The sequence below is a fragment of the Lygodium microphyllum genome, chromosome 24 (genome assembly GCF_053477565.2).
Source record: "Lygodium microphyllum isolate KBCC chromosome 24, Lygodium_microphyllum_v1.1.10, whole genome shotgun sequence".
Classification (NCBI taxonomy): domain Eukaryota; kingdom Viridiplantae; phylum Streptophyta; class Polypodiopsida; order Schizaeales; family Lygodiaceae; genus Lygodium; species Lygodium microphyllum.
The window spans coordinates 133,449,843-133,474,961 of record NC_141158.1 but is presented as its reverse complement, the minus strand read 5'-3'; the positions used below and the strand labels follow the sequence as shown (position 1 = coordinate 133,474,961).

Sequence of the window (25,119 nt, the reverse complement as noted above, 5' to 3'; positions counted from 1 at the left end):
ATATGTTGAGAATCTTGCTTAGGTGTCACTCATTGATTTGCAAAAAAGTGGTACATTACTAGCTCTCAAGTGTATCCTTACCTCCCAAAATTGTTATATTAAAATTACATACTATATATTTTAAAAAAAATTCAATATTGGACTTGTTGATATACCCTACATGCTCACATATTCAAATCTAAAAAAAACTACAAAAATATAAAATCCCCCTAAAAATACATCTTTTTGATTAGGTATTATATACTTGGCCCATTTATCCTAGTAATTAAAAAAACATTTGAAAATGTAAACATAAAGAAAAGGAGTACTCATGGTATTCCAAACAATGCCTTAAACCATTTTATTGTTTCTTGTAATGGTGCAAACAAACATAGAGAAAGAGAAATGGTAAGAAGAGAAAGAGAACAAAAAAGAAAAAACATCAAACAAAAACAACAAAAGAATATTATGTAGAGTGTACAAGAGTGTAAGTATGGAAAAAGTTTAAGTCTAGAATAAAGTGTTATTAAAATATAAACAATGCTTATTTTATTCTCTTTTCTCTTTCCCTCCCTCTCTTCGTCTTTTTCTCTTTCTTCTCCTTCTTCTTATTCTATCTCCCTCTCAAAATGTGTGAAAAACTATGTATATATATATATATATATATATATATATATATATATATATATATATATATATATATATATATAGAGAGAGAGAGAGAGAGAGAGAGAGAGAGAGAGAGAGAGAGAGAGAGAGAGCCTAGGCCTTATAATGAGAGAGAGAGAAGGGGGGAGGGGAGGGGCTTTTAATTAAAAAGGAGAGATTACACATGAGAGAAAGGGGAGGGGAGGGGTTTTTAATTAAAAAAAGGAGGTTTGGAAAAGGTTGTAGGTTTGGGAAGCCCTAAGATAAGATTTAAAGGTTGTAATTAGATCTTTTGGGTTATGGGATTCATTTTCAAGATTGTAATCAAAATTTTAAGCACAAGACCTTATAACATGAAAGAAAAGGAAAAGAGAAATAGGAGATAACTCTTGCCATTATGGATACTAATTCAACCCTAACTTTAGAGAAAAATGAGGAATTAATAAGGTGTATTTATTCTCTTATTTTTAACTAGTTCAAATGTGATTTAAAAAGTAGTCAAATTCCTTGTTTAAAATGCAGGTGGGCCCATAAATACATGTTCACAAGAGGAATGATAAAAGGGTACTGGGCAAATAGTTGAAAAGGGGAAAGATTAAGAATGATAGGTTTTACATGTTGTGACGAGAGAGAGAGAGAGAGAGAGAGAGAGAGAGAGAGAGAGATTTCATGGAGTGGATATTCCGGTTTGTTTCACTTTTGGTGTTGAATTGGGCTTTAATCAAATGAGATACTAGAAATGCCTTTACTTTTAATTTTGAATTTCCATATCAATGTCCTTCTTAGGGTCGTATTAGAGGGTTGCTATTTTGCCAAGTGACCTTGAGTCATGCGCACGTGTTATCCGTTGTAGGGTTTTAATAATCAAGAGGTTTCTTTTCTGTCTTGGCCAAGAAAAGGTTTTTTGGTATACGCATGGTTATGCTTCCAATTACTCAAGCTGAGAAAGTTAGTTGGATGCTTCCATGATATGATGCCGGGCCTTCAGAAATTGTACACTTGTATTGATCTAATTCGAAATAGCTAATTAACATAGCCAATTGTTGACCCACCAGGAAGATGGTTCAAGTGCTAAATTGGAGGTATACACCCCAATGAGGGGACCTTATGACTTACAAGGTGCATGAACCAATGAGGGGAACCTTATGACTTAGCCTAGAAGGTGCAGGAAGTTGTGGGAGATAATGTCGGTAGAGGCTCAAGCTGATGATCAACTGGTCATTCCTCACTAGGTAGATGATGAAGGAGCAGGCATCGGAAGCAAGATTTTCCTTGGAAGCTCCTAGAAGTCTAAATCACAGAGCCTCGCATGAGGGTGGACAATGCTGGACTGTGGAGAAAGCCTTACTCAGCTGAAGACGTGTGGATTATGCAGACAACAGAGAAGTTTGCTCATGTGGACTGTGCTGGATTGTGAAGGCAAAGCTGTATGAGGAAGTCGCATAGCTTTTGCTTCAACAAAGTTATGCTTTCCAGTGAAGCAGAACTCAGTTCCTTCCTTTTATTAAAGGCCAGTTCATCCAACCAATCATTGACTCTCTTCAGGTCCGATAACACATTTGACACTTTATTGTTGTTGTTTTCTGACCAAGTACTCTTTTTGTCCACATTATTTAGTTCGCTTGCTCCTTTGATGGTTGCTCGAAATCCGACGTACAGAGACCCCTCCATAAATTTAATGAACCAGATTTCTGCTTCCGCTTGTAACTGCTTTGCAAGCTTTGCTGTCTCCAGTAAGCCAACATGTTTTGCTGTTGAATCCACAGCACTAGCGGATTTCTTGCCCAGAGAACCCGGGTTCTTGCTTGATAACTTCGCAGCAGAGAGAGAAGCATCTGATTTAAGAGGATTCAATGGGAGACCGGCTCTAAAATTGGATTTCCAGCTTTTGACAACAGAAGCGCCCTTCTTAACAATATTGTGTTGTGCGTTTGAGGATATGACCAAATGATTAGGGGGAGCAGAAGGCAGTTTGGGAGATATACATGAGAACCGACTAGATGGAGCAGATAGTGGAGATGGAGGCTTGGGAGCAGCTGGGAATTGCAAAGGAGAAATTTGATTAGAAGATCCCATCTTATTTTTCCGACACCCACTATCAGACATGTCTTTCAGAGAACTTTTGGCCGTACACAAGCTGCCATCGTCTTTGTTCCACAGAGCACTCAATTTCAAGTCAGCAGATAAAGCAGCATCAACCCATGACATTGCAGATCCGCTCTTCTCCTCTAATAGCTTGCGAGCGGCTTCTTTTCTCTCATTTGCATCTTTTCCTTGGGTGCCAGTTGCTTTGTCTGGAACTTTCATCTCCACTAAAGCTTCAGCAACACTGCTGCACTGTCCCAAGGTGTCGTAGAATCTCAGAAACTGTTGAACATAAGGCTGAGGGTCATCCTTTTTGGCTAATGAGCATAGTTCTGCAAAGTCACTTCATAAAGCAACGCCATACCAAAATCAGCTCGTAAAAATGAACAAAAACCACAATTTGTTAATATAGCTGTAGACGCATGCACTGTATGCAGCCGTTGCTTGAACATTATTTTGAGCAAATCTCTGCATTAAATTGTAAAAGACTAACCTTAAGCTTCTCATGACACGCCCTATGATTGAAGCTTCTTGTAAAGCCTCTGCTGCAGCACAAGATGCTGCTGAATGTCGCTGCATCGCTTCCTGCACATTTCACAGATATTATGTCTGTTCAATAGTCATTTTGGCGTGCACTTTTTGTTATTCCATTCCTCCTTGACAGTGGTCAAGAATTTTGTTTGTTAATCCTCTGAACATAATTCAAGTTTTGTAGACCTGCTAAGTTTAGTTTTACAAGAATTGGTTTTATACCTTGCCCAATGTTGACAAAGCTGCTGGAAGGCTATCCCAAAATGTTCTGCAGTTTGGTATCCTGTTATTAGGGGCCATGTTGCAAGATTCTCTACATGATGAACTTCTACATGAACTCAAGCTGGTTGGAATGCCTGGTAACTCATGCTTGTCATGAACTTCTGTTCCCTGTTACAAACAGTTTCTTAACTTAAAACTTCGAAAGTATTCTGACGAACATGCAGTGTAAGTAGTACTTTCTGTGAAGTAGAGAACAAGGATGTACCTATCTATTTTCATCTCTTCCTAATAATCACAGTTTAGTACTCTGTAGCAAGAATTAGTTTTATAGCTGGGATATTAAACAGTCGGTTGGAATCTATCGTATAAAGATGCAGCAAAGTTATTTGGTATTCAAGCAGTGAGTTTATCTTTAACATTCACTTTGAACATCTGGTATGTCATGTGTCTAAATTAGCTACTCTGGTTGAAAATTGTTCAATGAATCTTGTATGTGTAAGCGTATGTGCATACATTGTGTGAACATGGTTTAGACATTAGATATTAGGGTTGAGTGTGGGGTCTAGGGAGGGTAACTCATAAGCTCAATGCCTTGCCAGCTGCATAGGGCAAGATGTGTGGTTCCTTAGGCCATACCCACTTGAGGACTAGAAGGCCAAATCCTAGGTTATTGGCAGATTTCTTTTTGGCCAATGGTTTTGGCATTCTATGAAGATAATTAAGTTAATAAAAGTTGTATTTAAAAGTTATAAAATGATTGTTTGTGCATTGTTGGTTGAAAAGGGAATTTGTTTTAAGGAATATGTATTAAGGATGCAATGAAAGAATAGGTATGTTAAACACAATGTGGTAGTAATTAAACAATTAAAAAATGAAGTAGGGGAAATGTATTGAATGGCTTGGTTCCTCAACACCCCCTCTCAGGCCCAAAAAGGAGTAGAAAAGAGGAGTGCAAGAGAGAAGAAGATCAATTTGGGGGGCCTAGTGTTCCACCTATAAGGTAACATGTAGTGAAGAAGAATAGACATGATGAGCTGATAAAACTCGGAACTCAATCTTAGGAGAGAAGCCACAACCTTTGTTACTCCATGTTGGAAGGTATATGAAGGCCTAGGCACCAAGCCATGGCTGAAACATCCAAAGCCCTGAACTAGGAAGAACCTGTAGACCTTGGGTGTGAATAGTAAAAAGAGGATGAATAATAAATAGATGAGAAAATGGGGAATGAAATGGGTGATGTGACATAGAGATGTCAACCACCCCAACAAGGTGAAGGGTTGTCGACAAGGTGTGTGAAGAACGATAAAATGAGAAAGGAGGAAATACGAATGAAGTAGGGAAATGTACCAAATGACTTGGTTTCTCAACGAGCTAATTCCTAGGAAATGGTGTGTGACTATGCTATGGCAAAGGGGTTGATACTTACTCCCCCTCATTTCACATTCATAAAGGATTTCCATGCTCTAGAGGAAAAAAAGGCCTAGAACCTAGTGAAAATTTTGGAGCATGAAAAGTTAGAGATAAAGCTTCATGATAATGGTACAAGTACATATGAAAATGAAGTAATTATGATCAAAATCCCGTAAGCACCAAGAGAAGTATTACCCCCCTCACCATCGGGCAATGGAAGGGAAAGCTATGGGGACCCCTGTCAAGATATGTGACGGTGCAAAGAGAGTGGGGTTTGTAGGTTGAAACACAAAGTGCGTATTGCAAACACTAAGAGAGAACGGAAACCTTAGAAACACAAGAAGATATGTGACGGTGCAAAGAGAGTGGGGTTTGTAGGTTGAAACACAAAGTGCGTATTGCAAACACTAAGAGAGAACGGAAACCTTAGAAACACAAGAAGAACACAATGATGATGCATTGAATCATGCTATGAGAAGAAAAGTTGATACAACTGAGCTAAAGCTCCGAAGATGATTGCACTATCCTATCTGACTCAGGTAGCAACACCTGTAGGGAATCTGGACAGTGAAGGGAGTGAAACGTAGTCCTTCGAGCAGTGGGCTATTGAAGTAATCACTGAAAGGTGAAGGGTAGCTGTTCAAGGAGCAAACCATAGACCTCTGATGCCTTTGAAGATGAGGAAGATGATCATTAGTTGTCGGGGGAGCAAAGCGCAACCCTTTGATGCCAGGAAGATGGCTTGGGCAGCAAACGAATATGCTAGAGGCCAAAATGCTGAAAACAAATGTTTGATGGAGAAGAGTTGCAAATATAGATAGGATCACTGATACCAGGTTGTGGATGTTGTCACCAGGTGTAAGATTGCTGAAGCCAGTTAGGGGGAAGGACTCCAAATTGCAAAAAATAGATACCAGGGTGACATCAGGCAAATGGAATCAGTGGAGAGCCTCCAGATGTGGCACTATGCTTGCTGCTGATGTGGCTTCTACCCTCTGCCGTACTGCTGTACCAAACCCTAACTGTGCAGAAACCCTAACACAACCTGTCCAAGGGATGACTCTACCGCTAACACCCCCTCTCAGATCCTAGACGAGACATTAGATTGAGGGATCTGGAATGCTGCCGAAGAAGAGCCTGTTCCTTCTGGTCCAAGACCATAGGAATCAACTCTTCCCACCGAAGAGTCGACTCCCACCCTGATGCAATAAGAGCGGAATAAAAGGTACCGAATCGTGGCGGCAACTGAGACAGTAAAGTGATCGCCATGTCTTCGGAGGAAATAGGCTTTCCCGCATTTTGAAGCTGCATTTGAAGTTGCCGAAGCTTGTTGATGTGTCCTCAAAGTGAAGAAGACTTATTCACGGACAAGGTCTGCATCTGCATCTCCAAAGAAACCCTCTTCATCAGGGTCATCCGGTTGTACATCTGGTTGAGCTCCAGCCATATCTCATGAGCCACCGTCAAGTGCTCGATGTGAGCTATCACAGCTGTGGTGCAAGATAGAAAAAGAAAAGATTGAATCTTGGCATTCAGTTTGTCCCAATGAGACTGGGCCTTGGTCAACTCCGCATGAGCATTGGAAGAGAGTTTGGACTCATCCCTCACCGAGGGCTTGTTAATCTCCTCCATCACTAGTTCCACCAAATCATAAGACTCCAAAATGGCCAACATCATCACCCACCAGATGCGGTAATTGTCACCATCAAGCTTTTGATCCGATGGAAGAGCTAGCAGGACAGGCGCCTTCCTGTCCATGATCGCCTGGAACTCCAAATCAGTCTCTATAGACATGTGAACCTGCAATACTTGCACAAACGCAAAATCAGCCCTCTTTGACTGTGAAAACGCAGCCTTCTAGGGCTGGTTCCTCTGCTGCCCAAACCTTCTTCACACGCCGGAGGCAATGAAAGGTAAAATCTACAATGGAAGGCCTCAAACGCAGCCTTCCTCCCCTTCGAACAGCAATAACCTGTAGCAAATTCACCGATTAGACTCCTTTCCCGCACCCCCACGATCGCTTCAGCCTTGATCCGATGCGCAGCCCTCCCGCTCGCCCTCGAATCTTGGAAACGCAGCCATGTGTCGCGCTGAAATCTCCTCTTCAGATAGGTTTGGCCCTCGGTCAGTCCATCTTCACCGCTCTGATACCATGTCAAAGTGCAGCGATGTGGAAGCGTAGGACAAAGATTGAGAGAGAGTGAACACAGAGAGAAGAGAGAGAGAGAGAGAAAAGGAGAGTGTAAATGCAGAAAATCTGCGGTGTAGTATGCCGTATAAGAGTGCAGAAATACACAAGGGGGCAGAGGAAATATCTGCGTATGTATCCGATTTGATGACCTCGATCTCCGTCAGCCCGAGCACAGTCTGTCTCAGGCAACAGATCTCAAGATCAGAATCTGAAATCACTGAATAATGTGTCAACAATGTGGTGGAGGACTGCTATATAAAGCAGAAATAAAAGGCATAAAATAACCAGGTTGGCTGCATTAAATGCAGCCGACTGCAATAAAATAATGCCAAATAATTGTCTGACTGCACTGCAGGCTGCCACGTGGCACCTGCGCAGTCTGCTGACATGGCACTGTACTCTGCCTGCTGCTGACGTGGCTTCTGCCCTCTGCCGTACTGCTGTACCAAACCCTAACTGTGCAGAAACCCTAACACAGCCTGTCCAGGGGATGACTCTACCGCTAATAGGCTGGTGGTTGATAGTGGAGCTTCTCGTCATATGACTCTACGAGGTGATTTGTTGGAGGATCTATGCCTCTCGAGGGTTTAGTCACTATTGGTGACATTGTATCGGTGCCTATTTGTGGTGTTGGCACTTTGCTTTTATTTCTTGACCGTGCGTCGAGCTTCCTTTCATAGGCACTTTGTGTTCTGGACTTGGGCTTTCCACTCCTCTCAGTTTATGGCCTTCCTAGGCTTGGTACCCGGGTTGGTATTCATTGAACAGGCTGTTTGTATTGAAGTTTCTTCTATAGGGGTTGTTATCACGACAGGTTGGCAGGAGAGCGGGCTTTATAGGCTCCATTCCCCTTCTCTTATGTAGGGTCCTCCAAGGCATTTGTCTCTTGCTACACCCGTTCTTGCCTGTGCACCATCTTTTCCATAGGTACCTTCCCATCCCCCACCATCTCCTCCGGTGGTTCCCTCGTACGCCCCATCCCTTTCAGAGGAGGACAATCTTGGTGATGTGGCTGTGGATTTCTTGGCCCCTAGTGTTTCAGAGGAGATTTCCAGAATCGTGAGGAGTTTCTTCATCGGCAGTCTTCATTGACAGACTTCATCGACATTGGCATTCCTCTTGCCGCCCCAGGATCTGTTTCTCCCTTGGCCTTTTGCAACATTCAGGATCTAAGAGGAGGTGTTAGCAATTGTTGTCATGCCTTGTCATCTCCTGCCCATGAGGTTCAGTTTGAGTCAAAGGAGGGCTGTAGGAGCTCTAGCTTGTCTATCACTTGTTTTGACGGAGAAGGTAGCTCATTCTAGAGTAGTTACTTTATTGCATATCGGTGCATTTTCTCTTCCACTCGCGATTTTATGTGCATTTCCTAGGCAATTTTTGCATTCTTCAACCTACCTCACTTGTTGGACATTGTCCACCCTTTCTAGGATTTTTCTCAGCATTTCCGGCATTTTTACTAGCATCAAATGCTACTCGGCCATATTTTGGCCCTAGATTTCAGGTCAGCTAGTTTTTGGGATATTTGGCTATTTATAGCCATTTCCCACTTGGCAATCAATTATCTCATTCAGTTTTCTTTCTCTTCGGTACATGCACACTTTGACTACACCATCTTTCTTTGTCTCCGGTGATGCTGTCATCATCAACCTGATATGGTGTCCTCAACGACGCTGTGGGGTGTGTGCAAGGACTGATCAATCCTCTTGTATTTAGCATTTGTTCCTTGTTCCATACAGGTTTCTTTTCTTATTCTCTTGCAGGTTGTCTATCTCTCTTCCTCTGTGTTCGAGCTCCTTTTTTTGTTGCGCACTCTCACATTGTGACCCTTCATGGACAGCTTCACCAAATGAAGTTTGAGCCGAAGGACACCGTCCAGTCATTCTTGCTCTGTGTTACACAGGTACATGACTAGCTTCAACACATGCAGTCTACCCTTCCTGAGGTACATCTAGTGGGAATAGTATTCTACAAGCTCCCCCCGAAGTTTGATGGAGTGGCAAATGCTTTGAGGGCGCAGACATCATCTATACTTGTGAGCTTAACACATGTCCTTGATGCTGCTTGAGCATGAGGCATCTTTGCGTTTATAGGGGAGGCTTGCATCTTATTATGGAGGTTCTAGTGAGGCCTTTACAACTTTTGAGGGGGGTGACTGGAAGAAGAAGCTGAAGGTCGAGTGCTATCACTGTGGTAAGAAGGGACACTTGCGGAAGGACTGCAAGGAGTTAGGAGCCTCACGAAAGGAGCAGAAGAAGAAGCAGAATGTGGACTCCTCAGATAAGTTATCCTTTTTCTCAAATTCTGACTTCAATCCTTCGGCCAAGGAGAAGTCCTGGGCATAGCAAGGATCCACTTCTTCAGACCTTGGGAAGGGCTTGACTGCCCCTTCCTCTATTGCTTTCTAGTCTAGGTGATCTAGAAGGAGTGTGAGAGAGTGGTGAGATGGGGCAATCGAGCCTCATCTATACAGGTATAAACATGCATAGGTTCTAGAGAGGGACGTTCTTGATGCATCAAACGAAGTTTGACAGATTCAAATCTTGGAGCTTGGATTGACATCCAGGTTCATGATGAGTTGTTTCTTTGATAGAGAGCGGGATTGGCTCCTAGTCAGAGCTCACATGAGGGGACACTTTGGTGATCTTGGCCAAAGGCGGAGAATCCATGGTCAGGTATGTCGAGAGGTATTTTTGACAGGATGGTCTTGTATGCTACTGCGAGACATTGTTGACAGACACAAAGATCTATCATGACTCTTCTCTATTTTCGAGAGCTGGTACAATCAACATCAACATTAGGTTGTCTCCGAGGCACCTTGGTGGTGGCTTGATTACCCACTGCTTGGGTATCCATGGTTCTAGTTTGGTGGTTCTATGTTGTATGGACTGTGATGAGTCATTATCATTGTATCATTGTATTGCATCAGATCACCCATGATTCGAGAGAGGGTGTTCGCAAAATATTTTTTAGCTCGTGTGTGAGTCTATGCATGCCAGTTGGGCTGGGCACACTAGTCATTATTTTAGTGATTTTTGTATGGCATTTGTGGCATTTTATGCTAGTCAGCCAGCATTAACCAGCTACCATATTTGGCATATTTTGGGCCTATTTATTCAAGGGCTCCTTCTCATGCAATCATCATCATTCTTTGGGTGGTCTTCTTGTTGGAGAGAAGAGCTAGTGCTGGTGCCCACGTAGCCAGTGACTCGTTGTTGTATGCGTCATTCTTGTGTTTGGTATATGGATTCCATTTCCCAAGCACATCACTAATTTCTCTTATTTTGGAGTTTCCTTTTGTTTCTTTCTATTTTGTCTTGTGTTCAGTAGTTTATTTCAGCACTTGTCTATGCTTCCAATGCTGCACCACTTCTGACAATTCTATCAGTCTTCTCTTCATTCCTCAGCCTCTGCACTACTGTTTACACCTCGACCAGGAGGACAACTCAGTTCGTGGACGATGCTTTGCAGCTGTCTGACGCTTGGTTGCCTGTTGCATCTGTTGTAGGTCGTGTTTGCTGGTGGCTAGATGCTGCCGCCCAGCTGAGACATCATTAAGATTGCTGCAGGCAACACCATTCACATCATTAGGATTTGCGTTTTGCTGCCTGGGATCTCTTCGACACCCATTCTGTCTTCTACAAGCTGCTTGCTGCCCCTCTATGCTGCATTTTGTTGATGGGAGGCCCTATATTGCTGTGTTTCACCTTGAGGTAGGCCACCATGCTGTTCTTCTCACTTTGGAGCTCGGTGGTTGGTGGTGATCTTCTCTCCTCTCCAACAACATTCAAGGACTACATTCTGCCCCCTCTATAGCTATCCTTCATCATTCAGCATTTATCTTCGATAGCCTACTACCCAAAGGATCATGTTTTGCGCCCTTCATTGTGTAGATCACCTATAGGTGCTGCCTGATCAGCCAAGACATTGCAGTCATCTTTGAGCTTTGTTGCAGTATATCAGCATGATTTAGTCAACACAATTTAGTGTTCATCATTCTTCACTGTTCTTTTGAGTTTTTCTTCTCTCAGTGTTTGTTGTACACTCTGTATTTCTCCTTGCAAACACTATTGTCTCTTTGATATAGTGTGAGTGTATACCATCTCGTCGCTTTTCTTGACATGGTATCAAAGTGGAGATACTTAGAGAGCTCAAGATTCTCTTCATCGGAGAAGGCAAACCAAGGTTGTGGGTCCGGCATCACCCTGAGTTTTTTCCCTTATTTCCACTACATCATTGGGAGATATCCTTATCTTCTTCTCCCTTCCCCCTCCCTTCATGAGTTTGCCACATTGGTGCTATGGCCTTCTGACAAATAGGACCTTGACCATTGGATGCATCTCCTGTGGCAAGAACGGTCATACCAACGAAGATTGTTGTCATTGACCTTTGCCCCCTAACCCATTGTAGTATATGCATTTTCCCCCCAGTACTCCTTGTGCCACCTCATGCTTTTGGGCCATAGAGATCATTCTTTATTAGCTATGAGATTTTTATGCTCAAGGCAATAAGATACATCTGATGCGCTATAAGCCCTTGTGAGCAAAAGAAGGCTCTTAAGACCCCACGTGGCAATAAGTCTATTGAGGTAAAAATTCATTACCCTTAGCTCTTTAAAATAGCCCCAAAACAACAAATTATTAAAAGTTTCATTAAACGGGGAGCGGTTCTAGAGAGTTTATGTATCCCACATGCTGAAACCTCATTTGTGAGAATCCCTTCATGTCTATAAATAGACAAGTTGCCTACCATTCAGCCCCATCCTTGTTTTGCAATTTGCATCCATTGGCCCTCTTCCACCAGTTGTCTAGCCCTCAGTAATTGTTGCTCGTTGTCACCAGGTGAGTTAAGCTCATGAGTAATGGACATGTCACATGATAATCTGGCAATGTTTTTGAGATTCTTTGTGAGTCTTATGTTATGTTATGTTGGCTGGTAATTTTTAGTATATGTTGGGCATATGGAATGGTTGAACAGTAGTGCGCAATGTTATGTTGACTATAATGCCCTATGGAAATTCCAGTGTCGTACTGTACTTTTGATGCATTTGGCAGTGCAATCAAGGACGATTGCAAGGATTTCAAGGGGAGGGCTGTCATGAGGACATGTATTTTTGAAACCTCACTTAATATGTGAATTAATTTTTAATCACATGATTAAGTAAATATTGCACATGTGAGGTGCAACTAGATTTTTAATCACATGATTAAGTAAATGTTGCACATGTGAGACGCAACTAGATTAGAGTAAATTTACGAGCCCGAGACCAGAGAAAATCACAGGATGTCAAAGGCAAAAGTTGCTATAAGTTATGTTGCACAGATACTTCGTGGTATCTGGTGTCAATTGTTGGCCTAGGTTATTCATTTAGCCATAAGTGTTAGTTAGTAACATTAGAGATGTGGCATTTAATGGTACCTAATGCCAATCTAATGGTCAAAGATGGTACAGAGAGACTCCGGAGTGGAAGATGCCTAGTCAATTTAATTATTGGCCAGTCAGATTATTTTTCTAGGCACCAAAATAATTATTAGATTAATTTTCAGTAACTAAAGGCTGAAAATTAATATTTAATGATGGATAATGTTGGAAAAACCATTTGGGAAGGTTGCCACTTGGCAAACTTGCCCATACAGGCTAGTAAAAGGTTGAAGAAGAGGAAAAACGAGATCATTCTTGCTATAGCAAATGTGGGAGAGTTGTGAGCAGCCATGGCCAGCCTATTTTCAGCCATTGTAGCCATCCACGTGTGAGTTTCGAGGAGGCGATTCAGATTCAGACTCTCCACAGTTGGGCAATTGCATCTAGGTACAAGGTGACAGCTGTTATGGATGTCTCAGTTGTAGGCGACAGCATTTAATGCTGTTGTGATAGGGCACCAACTGCATTTGATTGATTTTCAATCATTCTTCACGACAAAACTCTGAATTTTCTCTCTCATCTCCCACCCATTTCACAGCCTTGCTCCGAAGATCTTAGCATTTGGGCCCTTGGAGGCTGAGAAATTGCAAATTTCTTTGGTATAAACTCTAATTTACAGCAGAAATTAGGGTTTAGCAGCAGCCTTGGGAAGCATGCCAGAAATTGGAAGCTTCAAGACTTGGATTTTTCATGGCTAAAGGTGAATTTCAGCTAAATTCAGGTGGAGGACTAGCCAACCATTGAATTTGGGGCATTTCCATCGTCTATGAAGTGGGTGAAGGCCAATTAAGTGCTTGAATCAAGGGGCAAGTCAGATTGAAGACTTGCTGGTCACTTTGGACAGCAAGGGGAGTTTGGATTGCGAAGGGGATTGGGAGAATCCCATTGTAAATCAACTTCTTCTTTAATAAAGCTAAAGAAACACCGAGAGGGGGGCCAATTAAGTGTGCATTGTCCAAGAGCAATAGGTAAATTTGTATTTTCCAATTTGCATTTATTGTTTGTTGCTGTAATTAAGTTATAATTGGGGATTTACCACCCATCCATGGAAGGAAGGCTAGCTTCTTATTGGGACCTAAAACGGGCCCAACACTGGCTCTAAGCACTAGCCGAGCCTCTCTATGCTCAAAGAACATACCCTCTTGGCCTCGCGGCCAGGAGCATCTAAGGAACACACTGCCCTAACTGTTATTGCGAATCTCGCATTTGTTTTAAATGCCATTGCATAAGCATTCATTGTGCAAAATTAGTTTCCTCATAATCTATGCCCTTCTGTTGTGCAAATCCTTGTGTTGCCAATCGTGCCGTATGTATATCAATAGTGCCATTAGCCTTGTGTTTGAGTTAAAAAATCCATTTTGTGCCAATAGCCTTTTTACCAAGTGGTAAATCCACAAGATTCCATGTAGAGTTAGTGGCAATAGAGTCTAACTCTTCTTGCATGGCCTATATCCAATGTACATCTTGCCAAGCTTTGTTCAAGGAAGTAGACTCATTATCATCTAATAGTGAGCTCATGAACACACACTCATCATAAACATCATCTACTTTGATAATATTAGCTGAATGTGCCCCCTTTGCATTATGCATCTCTAGCAGCCCTTCTAATGCGTTGAGGTAAGGGAGCATCCATGCTACTCTCTTGGAGAGTTTGTAACAGCCATCTAGGGATTGTTTTAGTTGCATTTACAATAACTTTTTCATGTTGTACTATATCTTCCATTGCATGAGTCAATCTAAGATCAAGTGTCTACTATTCGGGAGCATGTGGTGCAGCAACAGCTTGTTGTAATATGTCTGTTTGACCATTTACATCAAGCATGGACCCCAAAGAAAATAGCAAAAGATCCTCAAAGAAATCTCAAATGTCATGGGTGGTTGGAATCTAACGGATGCTTACAAGGTGGCTAAAGTATTTTGTAAAGTTAAGAAAGATCCGTAACTATATTTCTCTTTCAATAATGCAAATGCAAAAAAAAAAAAAGCTGTGTAACCATAAGCTCTGACAAACTTTTAATGCTACGCTATCTATTAAGGATAGAAGCGGTCAAAACCATACAAGTCATCTCAAACTGATCTCATGAAAATGTTGCATTTTCAGTGAATATAACATCTCAGCTGAGAATACTTTCTTTGTGCGTGGATTGTACAAACGATAGCCCTTGCTCTTCGAACTATAGCTAGTAAAAATGCATTTTATTGTTTTATCATCGAGCTTTCCATGAAGCTCTTTTAGAACATGTGCATAGATTATGCATCCAAATATCCGAAAGTAGTCAATCTTGAGTTTCTTTCCATGATGAGCTTCAAATGGTATGATTGTCTTTAGTGCTTTGGTCGGTATGCGATTTAAGACATGAGATCCTCAAACCAAAACTTGTGTGGTAGCCCTTTGCTTGAGTACACAATGAGTCATTTCCATAAGTGTTAGATTTTTTCTTTCAGTAACACCATTCTGCTAAGGTGTCATGTCACAAGGATGTGAAATTTTTGAGATGCTTTGATCTTGTTGATAACATTAATCAAATGTTCAAGGTTGTTTAGCACATCTAATGCAGATGGTAGTTATTTCATGATAACAGGCCAAGGACCCCGAGGATGTAGTGGGTGGACAATAGCAAGGAATCACCCATTAGAGGCTGGCAACAACATTCTGGAGGTGCCTGGTAGTAGGTGATTGCATTTAATGCAGGCTGGAGTAGACAGCAAGCAGTAAGCAGATTTTAGGATTTCCTCGTGAAGAATATCAAATTTCTCTCTCATCTCAGCTTTCTCTCACCTTCTCCAGCCCATTCTCTTGTTATCTCAACATTTCTCAGCCATTTGGAGAAGGTGATAGCTAGATTTGGTAGATAGCAAGAGAATTTCTGTTGTAAACCCTAATTTGCAGTAGAAATAATGGTTTAGCAGCTGCATTGGGACCCATGCCATCAGTCAAGGACATTGTACACTAAAATCAACACCTGAAATTCAAGGAATTGTCAAGGATTTCAAATGCTAGCTCATCCATTGTGAATTTGGGGTAGCATTTGGCCAATTGGGGTCCCATTTGTGCAAGTCCTAGGTGAAAATCAAGGGGCGATTGGCCCAAGTTGCTTGTTGATTGTTTGTACAACAAGGGGCTTTTGGATCAACAGAGGAGATTTTGAAATCTTAGCTTGTACACAATCTATTGGCAATATAAGTCAAATTTTTGGGGTCAACAGGTGGCTATTGCCCAAGATTGTTAAAGTAAAATGTGCATTTCAGTTTATGCTCATTTATTGATTGCTGTAATTAAGTGCTTAATCAGGTATTACCACCTTATCCGAGAAGGAAGGCTGGTTTCAACACCTCAGCTAGGCGGCAATGCCTAGCCAACAAGCGCAGCCTGCATGGATGAAATAGGCCACCACACATCAAATTGTTAGAATTTGCAATTTTGGGCAGTGCCCAATGTCATTCGTGTGGTGTGGACACTTATTAAAGTGTCAATGTAGTGTGTGTACACCTAGTGTCTTAGAACATTAAAGAGTGACCTTAGGCTCTAGCGTAAATAAATCTAACTCTAGTTAGTTGGTGGAAGGTTGGTTAGGTCAACCCCTTGACCTAAATAGAGGTAGTATTTTCACTCTATCTTTTAGTTCAGCAAGTACCAGCAGATGATGCAACAAGAACATTCTGACTTGCTGATGTTGCAGCAGTCAGACCTATCATGTGGCAGTCTGGTCACAGATCAGCCTTGTGCATTGTATGTCTATCATCCTTGGTCGGATAGCTGTGACCAGACTCTTGGATTGCATCCTTTGCACTTGTGCAGTTCAGACTTCAGCATCTGCATTTGCTTTCCTAATTTTGTGAGTTTTCTTTTGCTGTTTTCTGTTGATTTTAGTTGGGTGTTGTGTTACAACCATGTGCGAGACTCTGTGGACCATGATAATTTCATTCTTGAGGTTTTGCTTGTGATGCCTTGGTACGATGGAATTGATCGTAACAGTTTGAGCAGGGCAAAGAAATCAATTGGAAGTTCCCTTCTACTCTATGCTGTCCTATAGATTGTCCCAAAAACTTGCACAGAATATATCAGCACAAACTTCTAGCCTTCATTAAGGTAGGTCCAAATAGTTGCATTTATTTGTTGCTTGATGGAATAACATCTTCTATTCACATGAACGTGGAAGTAGGGTCAATCACTTTTAAAAATTCTGGTGAACTTTGAAGCACACTTGTGAGGACCAAGGGACTTGTTCCAGTCATCTTCTTTATCCGAGTCCCCCACAAGAAGGCCTGAAGCAAGCATTGATGAAGTGAGGCACAAGCTGAGATCTATGTGCTGCTGTTATGTTTGGAATAATGGGAACGGAAACTTGGGAGTCATTTGGTAGAAATTCTGCCATGTCCAGCATGTGTCTAGTGGCTTCCAGCATGGAAACAAGAGCTCCAATTGGGTAGAGAAGGATTGCGACCTCCCCTTTTATGCACTCATCATGTGCTCCATAAGGACTACAAAAAGCATGGGTGCAGGACTAGCACGTAGGGAAACCGTGTGAAACCAGATGCTACTTCTCCTCAGAAATTGAACACTTCACAGAATGTTGTTTCTTTATTTCTTACCTGTTGACCTTATTTAATGGTAAATGCAATCTGATGGTGTCATGAGAAAGTAGCGTAATATGTCCCTGTTTGGCAAGCAGGTACTGTGAAATGCATTGAACTTGTGTGTGTCCAGCCCCAGAAGTCTCTACTGCGTAACCAGTGAAGGGTTCCTGGTTAGCAAATACTAGAAAGCAGATGCTGGCTGAATAGAGGCAAACATATGTTGTGCTTACATCTTTCTACAAACTTGAACTTACATAACCTGTTGTACTAACAGTAGCAGAACTTATCATTGATCATTGGTTATTAAATATGTCTAAACCACTCATTGGCATGTCTACTTTTGTCATATTTGAGTTACTTGATTTGTTGCTTCACTGTGTTGTCATTTGTTCCAGTGTACAAGTACTAAAATGCATCAACACTAACTAGATGTCGACTTTCATCATTTTTGAAACAGTTTAATTTGTTGCTTGATACTGTTTTCATTGTTTCCGAGCAAATGCACTAAAATGCCTAAATGCTAAAGGTTTAAGTTTGTAAAACCAGTTCTTGAGAAAAGATCCACCTTCTCACAAAGTGATCAGGAAAGTAGGTGTAAAGCTGAAGATTTTACCTTAGAAGAATCACTTTCACTGTCGCTGTTGGCGCGCATCCTGTGGTTATTTCCTTGTGTGAGTCCAAAATCAGTTTCTCTGCTTTTACTTAGAGACTGCCTAAACTGGCCACTTGATTTCGTGCTGTCTGTTGATCTGGACAAGGGACTTGTTTTGCCAACACCAGCTCCTCTTTTTACATTTGCAGATGACTGCTGCATATGCCTGAAGATAGGATCAATTGATTTACCTATCACATGAGACTTTTTGGAATCAGATATAGGTATACAATTGCCATAGGAATCCCTGTCAAAGTTAAAAGCCATATTTTCTGGCTTATCCCTGTCAATGAAATGAGTAGTACTTTGAGAAGAAGCTTCCCTGCTGGGAGACACTGGTGTTGAGCGCGAACAAAAGTCAGAGAAGACTCTTGATTTGATGATCCTGCCTTTCTGCCGAGAAATCTCAATTTCCTGATTTTCTGACACATTCCATGCTGCACGATCAATGGACCGCCTTCCAGGAAGTACTACAGTTTCTTGCTTTTCTGAAACAGTCCATGTTGCGCGGTCAATAGACTGCCTTCCAGGATGTACACCTAAAGACCTTGAGTCGGGATCACCCCTAATTTCATATGGAGACTGGGGCAACACTATGAACGTATTTCGCACAGGTTTGGATTCTGAATCATCAGTTTGAATCAGCGCGCCAAGAGAAGCTCGCCTTTCTGCATTCTTAGCAGCAATACTCTCTCTGGAAGAAGGATCAAATGCAAACGGAGTGCCTGCATTAGCTCTGGATGGTGATAAAGGATGACTTTGTCTTTCTGAAATTCTATGTTCAGGTATTTTCTTCTGCTCCAAAGTGCGCATATTCACGGCAATAAGATCATCAGGTGTTCCCACAAAGGCATGCCTGCCTGGGACGAGCTTCATATGACGCAAGATGGGAACCGGAGATCCTGGTTCAAGTTTGTTCAAATAAATAAATTGGCCCAGCTGAATCTTGTTACTCATGATCATGTCATCCAAATCCTCCGCCAAGGAGACATAGGCAGCATGCAGAGAATCAGAAAGTTTAATATAGAAGCCATGTTTGGGCCAAAGCTCGCTCCCTGTAAGTGCAGGTACGATGCCGATCACCTGTAATAAGACTGAACGATGGGCACCTGCTACCTTCACATCCAGGCCAATGTTCTCAATTAGCTTCATAAGCATGCCAGGCGTCAAGGAAGCCATGGTTCGGATTGAAATTCATAGAAGATCTAATTTCATTTATGTTAAACGAGCGAGCTTGTGAGTACACGTGTGAGAGAGATTGCAGCAACGATTGCCGTCGACGCCTGGTTTTGTAATATCACCATGCATTTATGGAAGGTGAACTAATTATACCTAGCGAATTAAGCGAGAGGAAGGTGAGGCGAACGACAATTTGGATGGATGGAGAGAGAGAGAGAGAGAGAGAGAGAGAGAGAGAGAGAGAGAGCGCTAGCTAAAAGCTGCCTAGAAGTTTTCAGATGAGAATTGGTTTCAGCCTGCATGCAGTGCAATATGCAAAAATCGCGAAGAATTCGTGAAGCAGAAAAGGCGGGGATGATTGCGTTATAATTGGCGGAAGGTGAACTCCTATAAAAAAAGGCAGCAGCAGAAGTGATGGGTTGTCGCCGTGATCAAGACCTTGCACCAGTGACCAGACCCCGTCCCCCCCCTTCTTGTCTTCTTGCAACCAAAGGAAAACGCCCTTGCAACCGAGAGGAGAGCAGTACAGTGGCAAAAAGGTAAAAAGATGTATTCTCGTTGTGCGTCTGCTTTACCCTGGAGGACTGGATGCTTCGTTTCTCAGGTTTTAAACCAGGACCGTCACGCGCGCCTCTCCGTGAAAGAGAGAGAGAGTGTGAGTGTTGGACATGGCAGCGACCTTGAGTTTGCGCCTTGCGGGCAGGCGGTCTGTTTTGTTTGTGTTCTTTCGTCAATTCTGCAAAAACACACACACACACACACACACACACACACACTCTCTCTCTCTCTCTCTCTCTCTCTCTCTCTCCAATAGAGAGGGAAAATGCCTTAATCTCCAATTCGCCTTTTGTCTTTGACTTGCCCTTCCTCAAAATGAAGAATCCCTGTTAAAACCTCCGTTTCACGGTTTCACCTCTGCTTACCCCTCCAGCAACCAGCAACAGTAACATCTAGAATTGAAAGGCTTGACCTGGCAGAATTAGAGATCCAATGTGAGAGAGAGATAGAGGGGGAAGGCTTGACTTCGTTCCCTACGTAAACTGCTCTTTCAACGAACATGTGCAGCACGCTTTAAGCTTCGCTGGCTTGACCAAGGAAGATCTTGTCAAGTAAGCAGAGAGAGAGAGAGAGAGAGAGAGAGAGAGAAGTTTTTGCAAGCTTAATCTGCAATTCGTGCTCGGCGATGCCTGTACGCTGCACGATTTGCCTTGCGATGTTCCTTTTCTCTCTGCCGGATCGGCGGCTCCTTTGCCGCTTCGCTTAGAACACATCTGACAAAGGATAAATCGCCACCCATAGCGAAACATGAAAGTCCTAGCTTGCTCTCATAAATCATTGCAGACCAGAGTCTACCAGGCGTCAGCGAGAAGAGATTTTGCCATAGCCAGAATGCAGAGTGAGGAGATATGACGACGGACGTGAGTGAGAGTTTGTTGTAACGGCGGCCAATGATATGCTGGTGAAGCAAATGATATGGTTAAAGCAGCAGGGATAATGTTGGTCCGCCATGGCTACAGCAAAATGTCAATCGGGATTATGCACAACACATGGGAGCATAATTTTTTTGTGTAATTTGCATGGATAGATTTGAGATGGCAGCTGTACCAGCTTTCCATTATAGGAATAATTATCAAGCTCTTAGTAATGGCGAAAAAAAGATAAGTCCCCTTACTAATGGAAAGCCTATTTTCTGCTCTGAAAAAGAGTCCCCTTTTCTTTGCGCCTCCCATCATGAGTCCATCCTTTTTCACTTGCTTTGCATATACTCTTCTGCGACTGTGAGAGAAAAGCCAGACATCCATCGATGCTTGAATGTGCGCACTTACTATGCACACCTCAAAAGTAACAAGAAAAACATCCCTTCCTTGAGCTTTTACCTCCAAAGCCTTATGACATAGCGATTGGGTGCATGAGTGCGAATATTTATGCATCGAAAACATTTAATTCACCCCATGTCTCACTCGATCCTCATGAGTACATCTGCAGGTCACAGGTGGTATATTTACAAAGGCCTTTTTAAGTCCAAATTCACATGGAAAGTAATTGTTTCCATGTGACAAAGGTAGTCTAGAGTGAAAGCTAGAGGAAAGGGTGAGTCATTTTGGGAACATTGGGTATTAGAAAGGTTTGAAACACTAAGAATGAAGTTTTGTACTTTAAGATAGAGAGATCTGAAGTGGTTCTTATGGCTTATACTACCAAAGGAGTGTTTGAAGTCTCTGCCATTATGGCAAAGCTAGCCCAAAAGGACCCTATGAACAAGTTGATGTAATGATCTTTGGGTGATATAAAAGCTCTAGTACTTTTTGATAATACAATACCTACTCACCAAAAAAACAAAAAAAACCATATCTACATCTTCTACAAAATGAGAATGAGAAGCTTGAACTATATCCCACAAGTCTTCTCTATTTCTCTATATATATCCCTTCAAAAACAAGATCCCTAATCATACATCTTTTAAAGAACTTAAAATGTTAGACATAGAGTAATGTGGGAGGCCTTTTCAAATGTAAAAATTTCTCAACAAATGATTAAATTACTATGCCTAAAAAATATTGTGAGTATATGTATTGAGCAAAATCTTTGTGACATTATAAATTTACTGGAATTGCATCTCCTGAAACTAGACTGTTCAATGAGGGAACTGATATGTCCAATGATCCTTCTCGATGTGCTCTGAACAAGTTATTACAAGTGAGATACCCAGGGAGTTCACTGCCAGAGGTAGCAGGTATGGGCACTGAAGGAAGTACGGAATGAGCTTTATCCGCTATCCGCTTCAAGCGTTTGCGCTATATGACTAGAGGAGGTGGAGAATCATCATCCTCTATGTCAATAGGTTCTAACTCATCTGAAGGTGGAGAAGGAGGTACTGGATCTGACGGAGGAGGTGGAGGCACAATCTTCTGTAAACTGGAATAGGTCAAGAAGGCAGACAAATATGATCCATATGCGACATTGGTAACATTATCCCTGGTGACTTTGACAAAATGTTGATCCATTTTAGTAAGGAGGTAAGTGCTCCAATCAATAGCAACTCCTTTCAACACCATCCTGGAAGCTGTGAAAAGCTCTTTGCACAAGTACTGGGATGGCGTTTTGGCAGGCATAAACCTGTCCTGGAGAAACTGACAGACCATCTTCCATATGGGATCAGTGATCATGGAAAAGGAAACTCTTGAAGAGTTGATCACCTTCTTAACATCCAGAATTTCCCTTGTTTGCTTTTGTAACAGCTTCAGAATCTCTTCATTAGAGAAAAGCTGACGAGTGGTAATAAAAGGTTCACCTTTGGAGGGAAGAGACAGAGCCTTCCCTAAGCCTCGATGTGTCAAAGTCATAGAAATTCCCTGGACTAATCATGTCTTCTTGCTGTAAGAGGCCAGAAACTCATCACATAACGATGGATCCTCTGGAAGCAATGGAAAAGAAGTAGCCACAAAAGCAGCGAGTCCCGCCTTCGTGAGAGACTCAAAAGTAAGTAGGGAAGAGTAATCCCTACTAACTAATGGGACGTACTGGATAGGGGGAGGAGCGTGAGAAGGCGCCATTCAGATGGTTACACACACACACCACAAACACAGACAATTAAGGAGAATGCCTGCAAAGTAACAGACAAAAAACCAAGGATAAGAGAACAACTAAAACAATAAAACGTGACTCAACCAACTAACCCCAAGCAAACCACAACCTAGAAAAAATTCGACATGACCTTGAGACATATGCGACTGAAAGCTTCATGCTATGCATTAGACAAACACCCAGAACCCCGTAGCAGGCAATAAAAGAAAAATACTACACACTGTATCCTGAACGTAACAAAGACAATAAACCAAAACAATATATCCGACACATATCAAGACTACATCGTTGATAAATCAGTGTTTGACCAGGGAAATAACTCTAAGGACTGCACATACCCATCCCACGAAACGGTTCATTAAAAAGGGAATTAAGTGCAGTGGGGAAAAAATTAATTTAATGAAGGGTTGATTTTAAGAAATTATTAAGAAATGGGTGAAGTTTTATTAAGTGATAAACCTTAGCAAGAAAACGACGGTTCGTTATTAGAAATTTAATTACCAATTATTAGGTGAAAACGGTGCTTTAATTCGAATCCTGGACTGCGATACCCAGACTGGGTCTCTAAATGCAAGTTCATTGATTACAAATTAAGGTGATGTGGAGCGCTTTGTTGCCAGCGCATGCTCTTGTGACGGCTGGTTCATTTTAATTAAAAGTATTAAAGTGCCTCTGTAGCGCACGTAGCGCGTGCTAAGTGAACGGTGGGTTTATTTTAATTAAAAAAAATATGTGTATAGTGCGAATGCGCGTGGAAACTGTGGGTGAATAAATAGTTCATTTTAACAATTAATTTGTGATTAAAGAAAAAATAAAAATAAATAAAGCACATAAAAGAAATATCTGGAAGGGGTGTGTATGCAATCGCCTGAAGGCGTACAGAAGAGTCTCCCAAAAGGAGTGAATCCAGGAAATGAAAAGTAAAGACCACGACGAAACAACAAAGAGAACACCTTAGTGGGATTGTTGATTTGAAATGAATTTTGAAGGTATTATTGTGGAGGGGAGTGGGATGATATGTTAGGTGTGTTTGTTTTGATTTTATAGTGTGGTTTCGTTTATTTGTTTTCGTTTTGTTTTGTTTTTTAATGGAAAGGTGGTATTAGTTAAGGTTTGCTTTTGTTGTTTTTTGTGTGTGTTTTTGTTTTTTAATAATAATAATAAGAAAAGCAAGATATATAACACATGAATATGTGATGAAGGGAAAAAAATGAAAATTCAGCCATGGAGGAAATATCGACAATTTAGTGTATGAAAATAAGATGGGGATTTTTATGGTTAATTGTTATGTGTTGGTTTTTTTTTTGTTTGATACGGGTTCCATGTATGAAAATATTTGAAAGTGAAAAATAAATGGAAAATTGTCAAGTGGGGTTAGGGAAATTTTTTAAGAAATTTTTAGATTTTTTTCAGTAGTGTTGTCTAATTTAAAATGATTTTTTGTTTGTTGTTTTTTTTCTTTTTTGTTTGTAGGTAATTGTGAATAAATTGAAAAATATGAAATTTTTTGAAATTGTTTAATAGGAAATTTCAGGCTATAAATAAATAAATAAATAAAAAAAATAAATAATGTTGAAAAAAGGTTTCAGTAATTTTTGATAAAATTTCAAAATTTTTGTCAAATTTGTTTATTATTATTTTTTTTAAATTTTAAGTGTGTTTAATGGAGGTGTGGACTTAAAAAAAATGATATTCGGGATGCCAAAAAGGAATACTCGGACACATGTGACAGTTGCGCATGCACGAACCAGCACGCACCACCTCTCGGACAAATCCAAACGCGCATCCCACACATGAACAGTCGCTAACAGACACGCTCCCGCATTCACGCACGCGAACAATTGCGAGGAGACACGATAAAACCCACCGCACGGGTTGCGTTGTGAGAACCACGGGTGTTTGGGGTGTTGATGCGGGTGAGTTGACACGTGGGATTGCTGCGGGGAGGGGTGAACCGGAGTTAGGGTAGGGAGGGTGTGCTTAGGAAGGGTGATGGGAATGGAGGGTTAGATAGGGGTGGGTATTAGTGGAGGTGGGAAAGTAGATGATGAGGGGGTTAGTGGGAGGAATGGGGGTTTAGATGGGGGGTGGGAATAGGGGGCTAGGTTGGGGGTGTGGTGGAGTATGGGTTTATGGGTAATGGTAGGATGGGGGGGAAAGGGGGCTTAGATGAGGGGGTTAGTGGGTGTGAAATGGTGGGGGGGAAGGGGGCTTAGATGGGGTAGCTATGTTTGGTTGTGGGGGGGAAGGGGGGTTTAGAAGGGGAAGGGTGTGATTAGTGTGTGATGTGCTGTGGTGGTGGTTGTGGGGTAGTGTGTGACTGGGGGCCTCGGTGGGGATGGTGGGTTTGGTTTGCTGTGAGGGAAGGGGGGGAAGGGGGGTTTAGGTAGGGGTTTAATGGGGTGGGTAATGGTGGGGGGGAAGGGGGGCTTAGGTGGGGAAAGGGTGTGTGTAATGGTGGGGGGGAAGGGAGCTGAGGGAGGGGTGGTTGTGGTTAGTGTGTGTGTGATAGGGAACAGTGGGGGAAAGGGGGGCTTAGGGAGGGTAGGAGTGTGTGTTTAGTGTTGCAAGTGGCACGTGGCAGGGACGGAGGTGAAGGTTAACGGCAATGGCGGGGGTGCAGGGCGCCTGGCGACCCGGC

At 42.0% G+C, this 25,119-nt stretch overlaps 1 protein-coding gene across 3 annotated transcripts; it reads right to left on the bottom strand.

The window, feature by feature from the left end:
* Positions 1-1,436: 1,436 nt before the first annotated feature.
* Positions 1,437-20,735, bottom strand: LOC148015674 (protein CORTICAL MICROTUBULE DISORDERING 2-like). 3 transcript variants are annotated; one of them, XM_087664954.1, is made up of 5 exons: positions 18,020-20,735; positions 17,676-17,905; positions 3,466-3,633; positions 3,206-3,297; positions 1,437-3,055 (listed from the first exon to the last, which is right to left on the bottom strand). In XM_087664954.1, the coding sequence occupies exons 1-5, from the start codon at positions 18,891-18,893 to the stop codon at positions 2,020-2,022; spliced, it is 2,400 nt and encodes a 799-aa protein (XP_087521080.1). In that variant the 5' UTR covers positions 18,894-20,735; the 3' UTR covers positions 1,437-2,019. The 3 variants fall into 3 exon arrangements, with proteins under 3 accessions (XP_087521080.1, XP_087521079.1, XP_087521081.1); XM_087664955.1 differs by having other exon boundaries at positions 1,439-3,055; positions 17,676-18,830; positions 19,469-20,733; XM_087664953.1 differs by having other exon boundaries at positions 1,438-3,055; positions 17,676-20,734.
* Between the last annotated feature and the right edge of the window lie 4,384 nt (positions 20,736-25,119).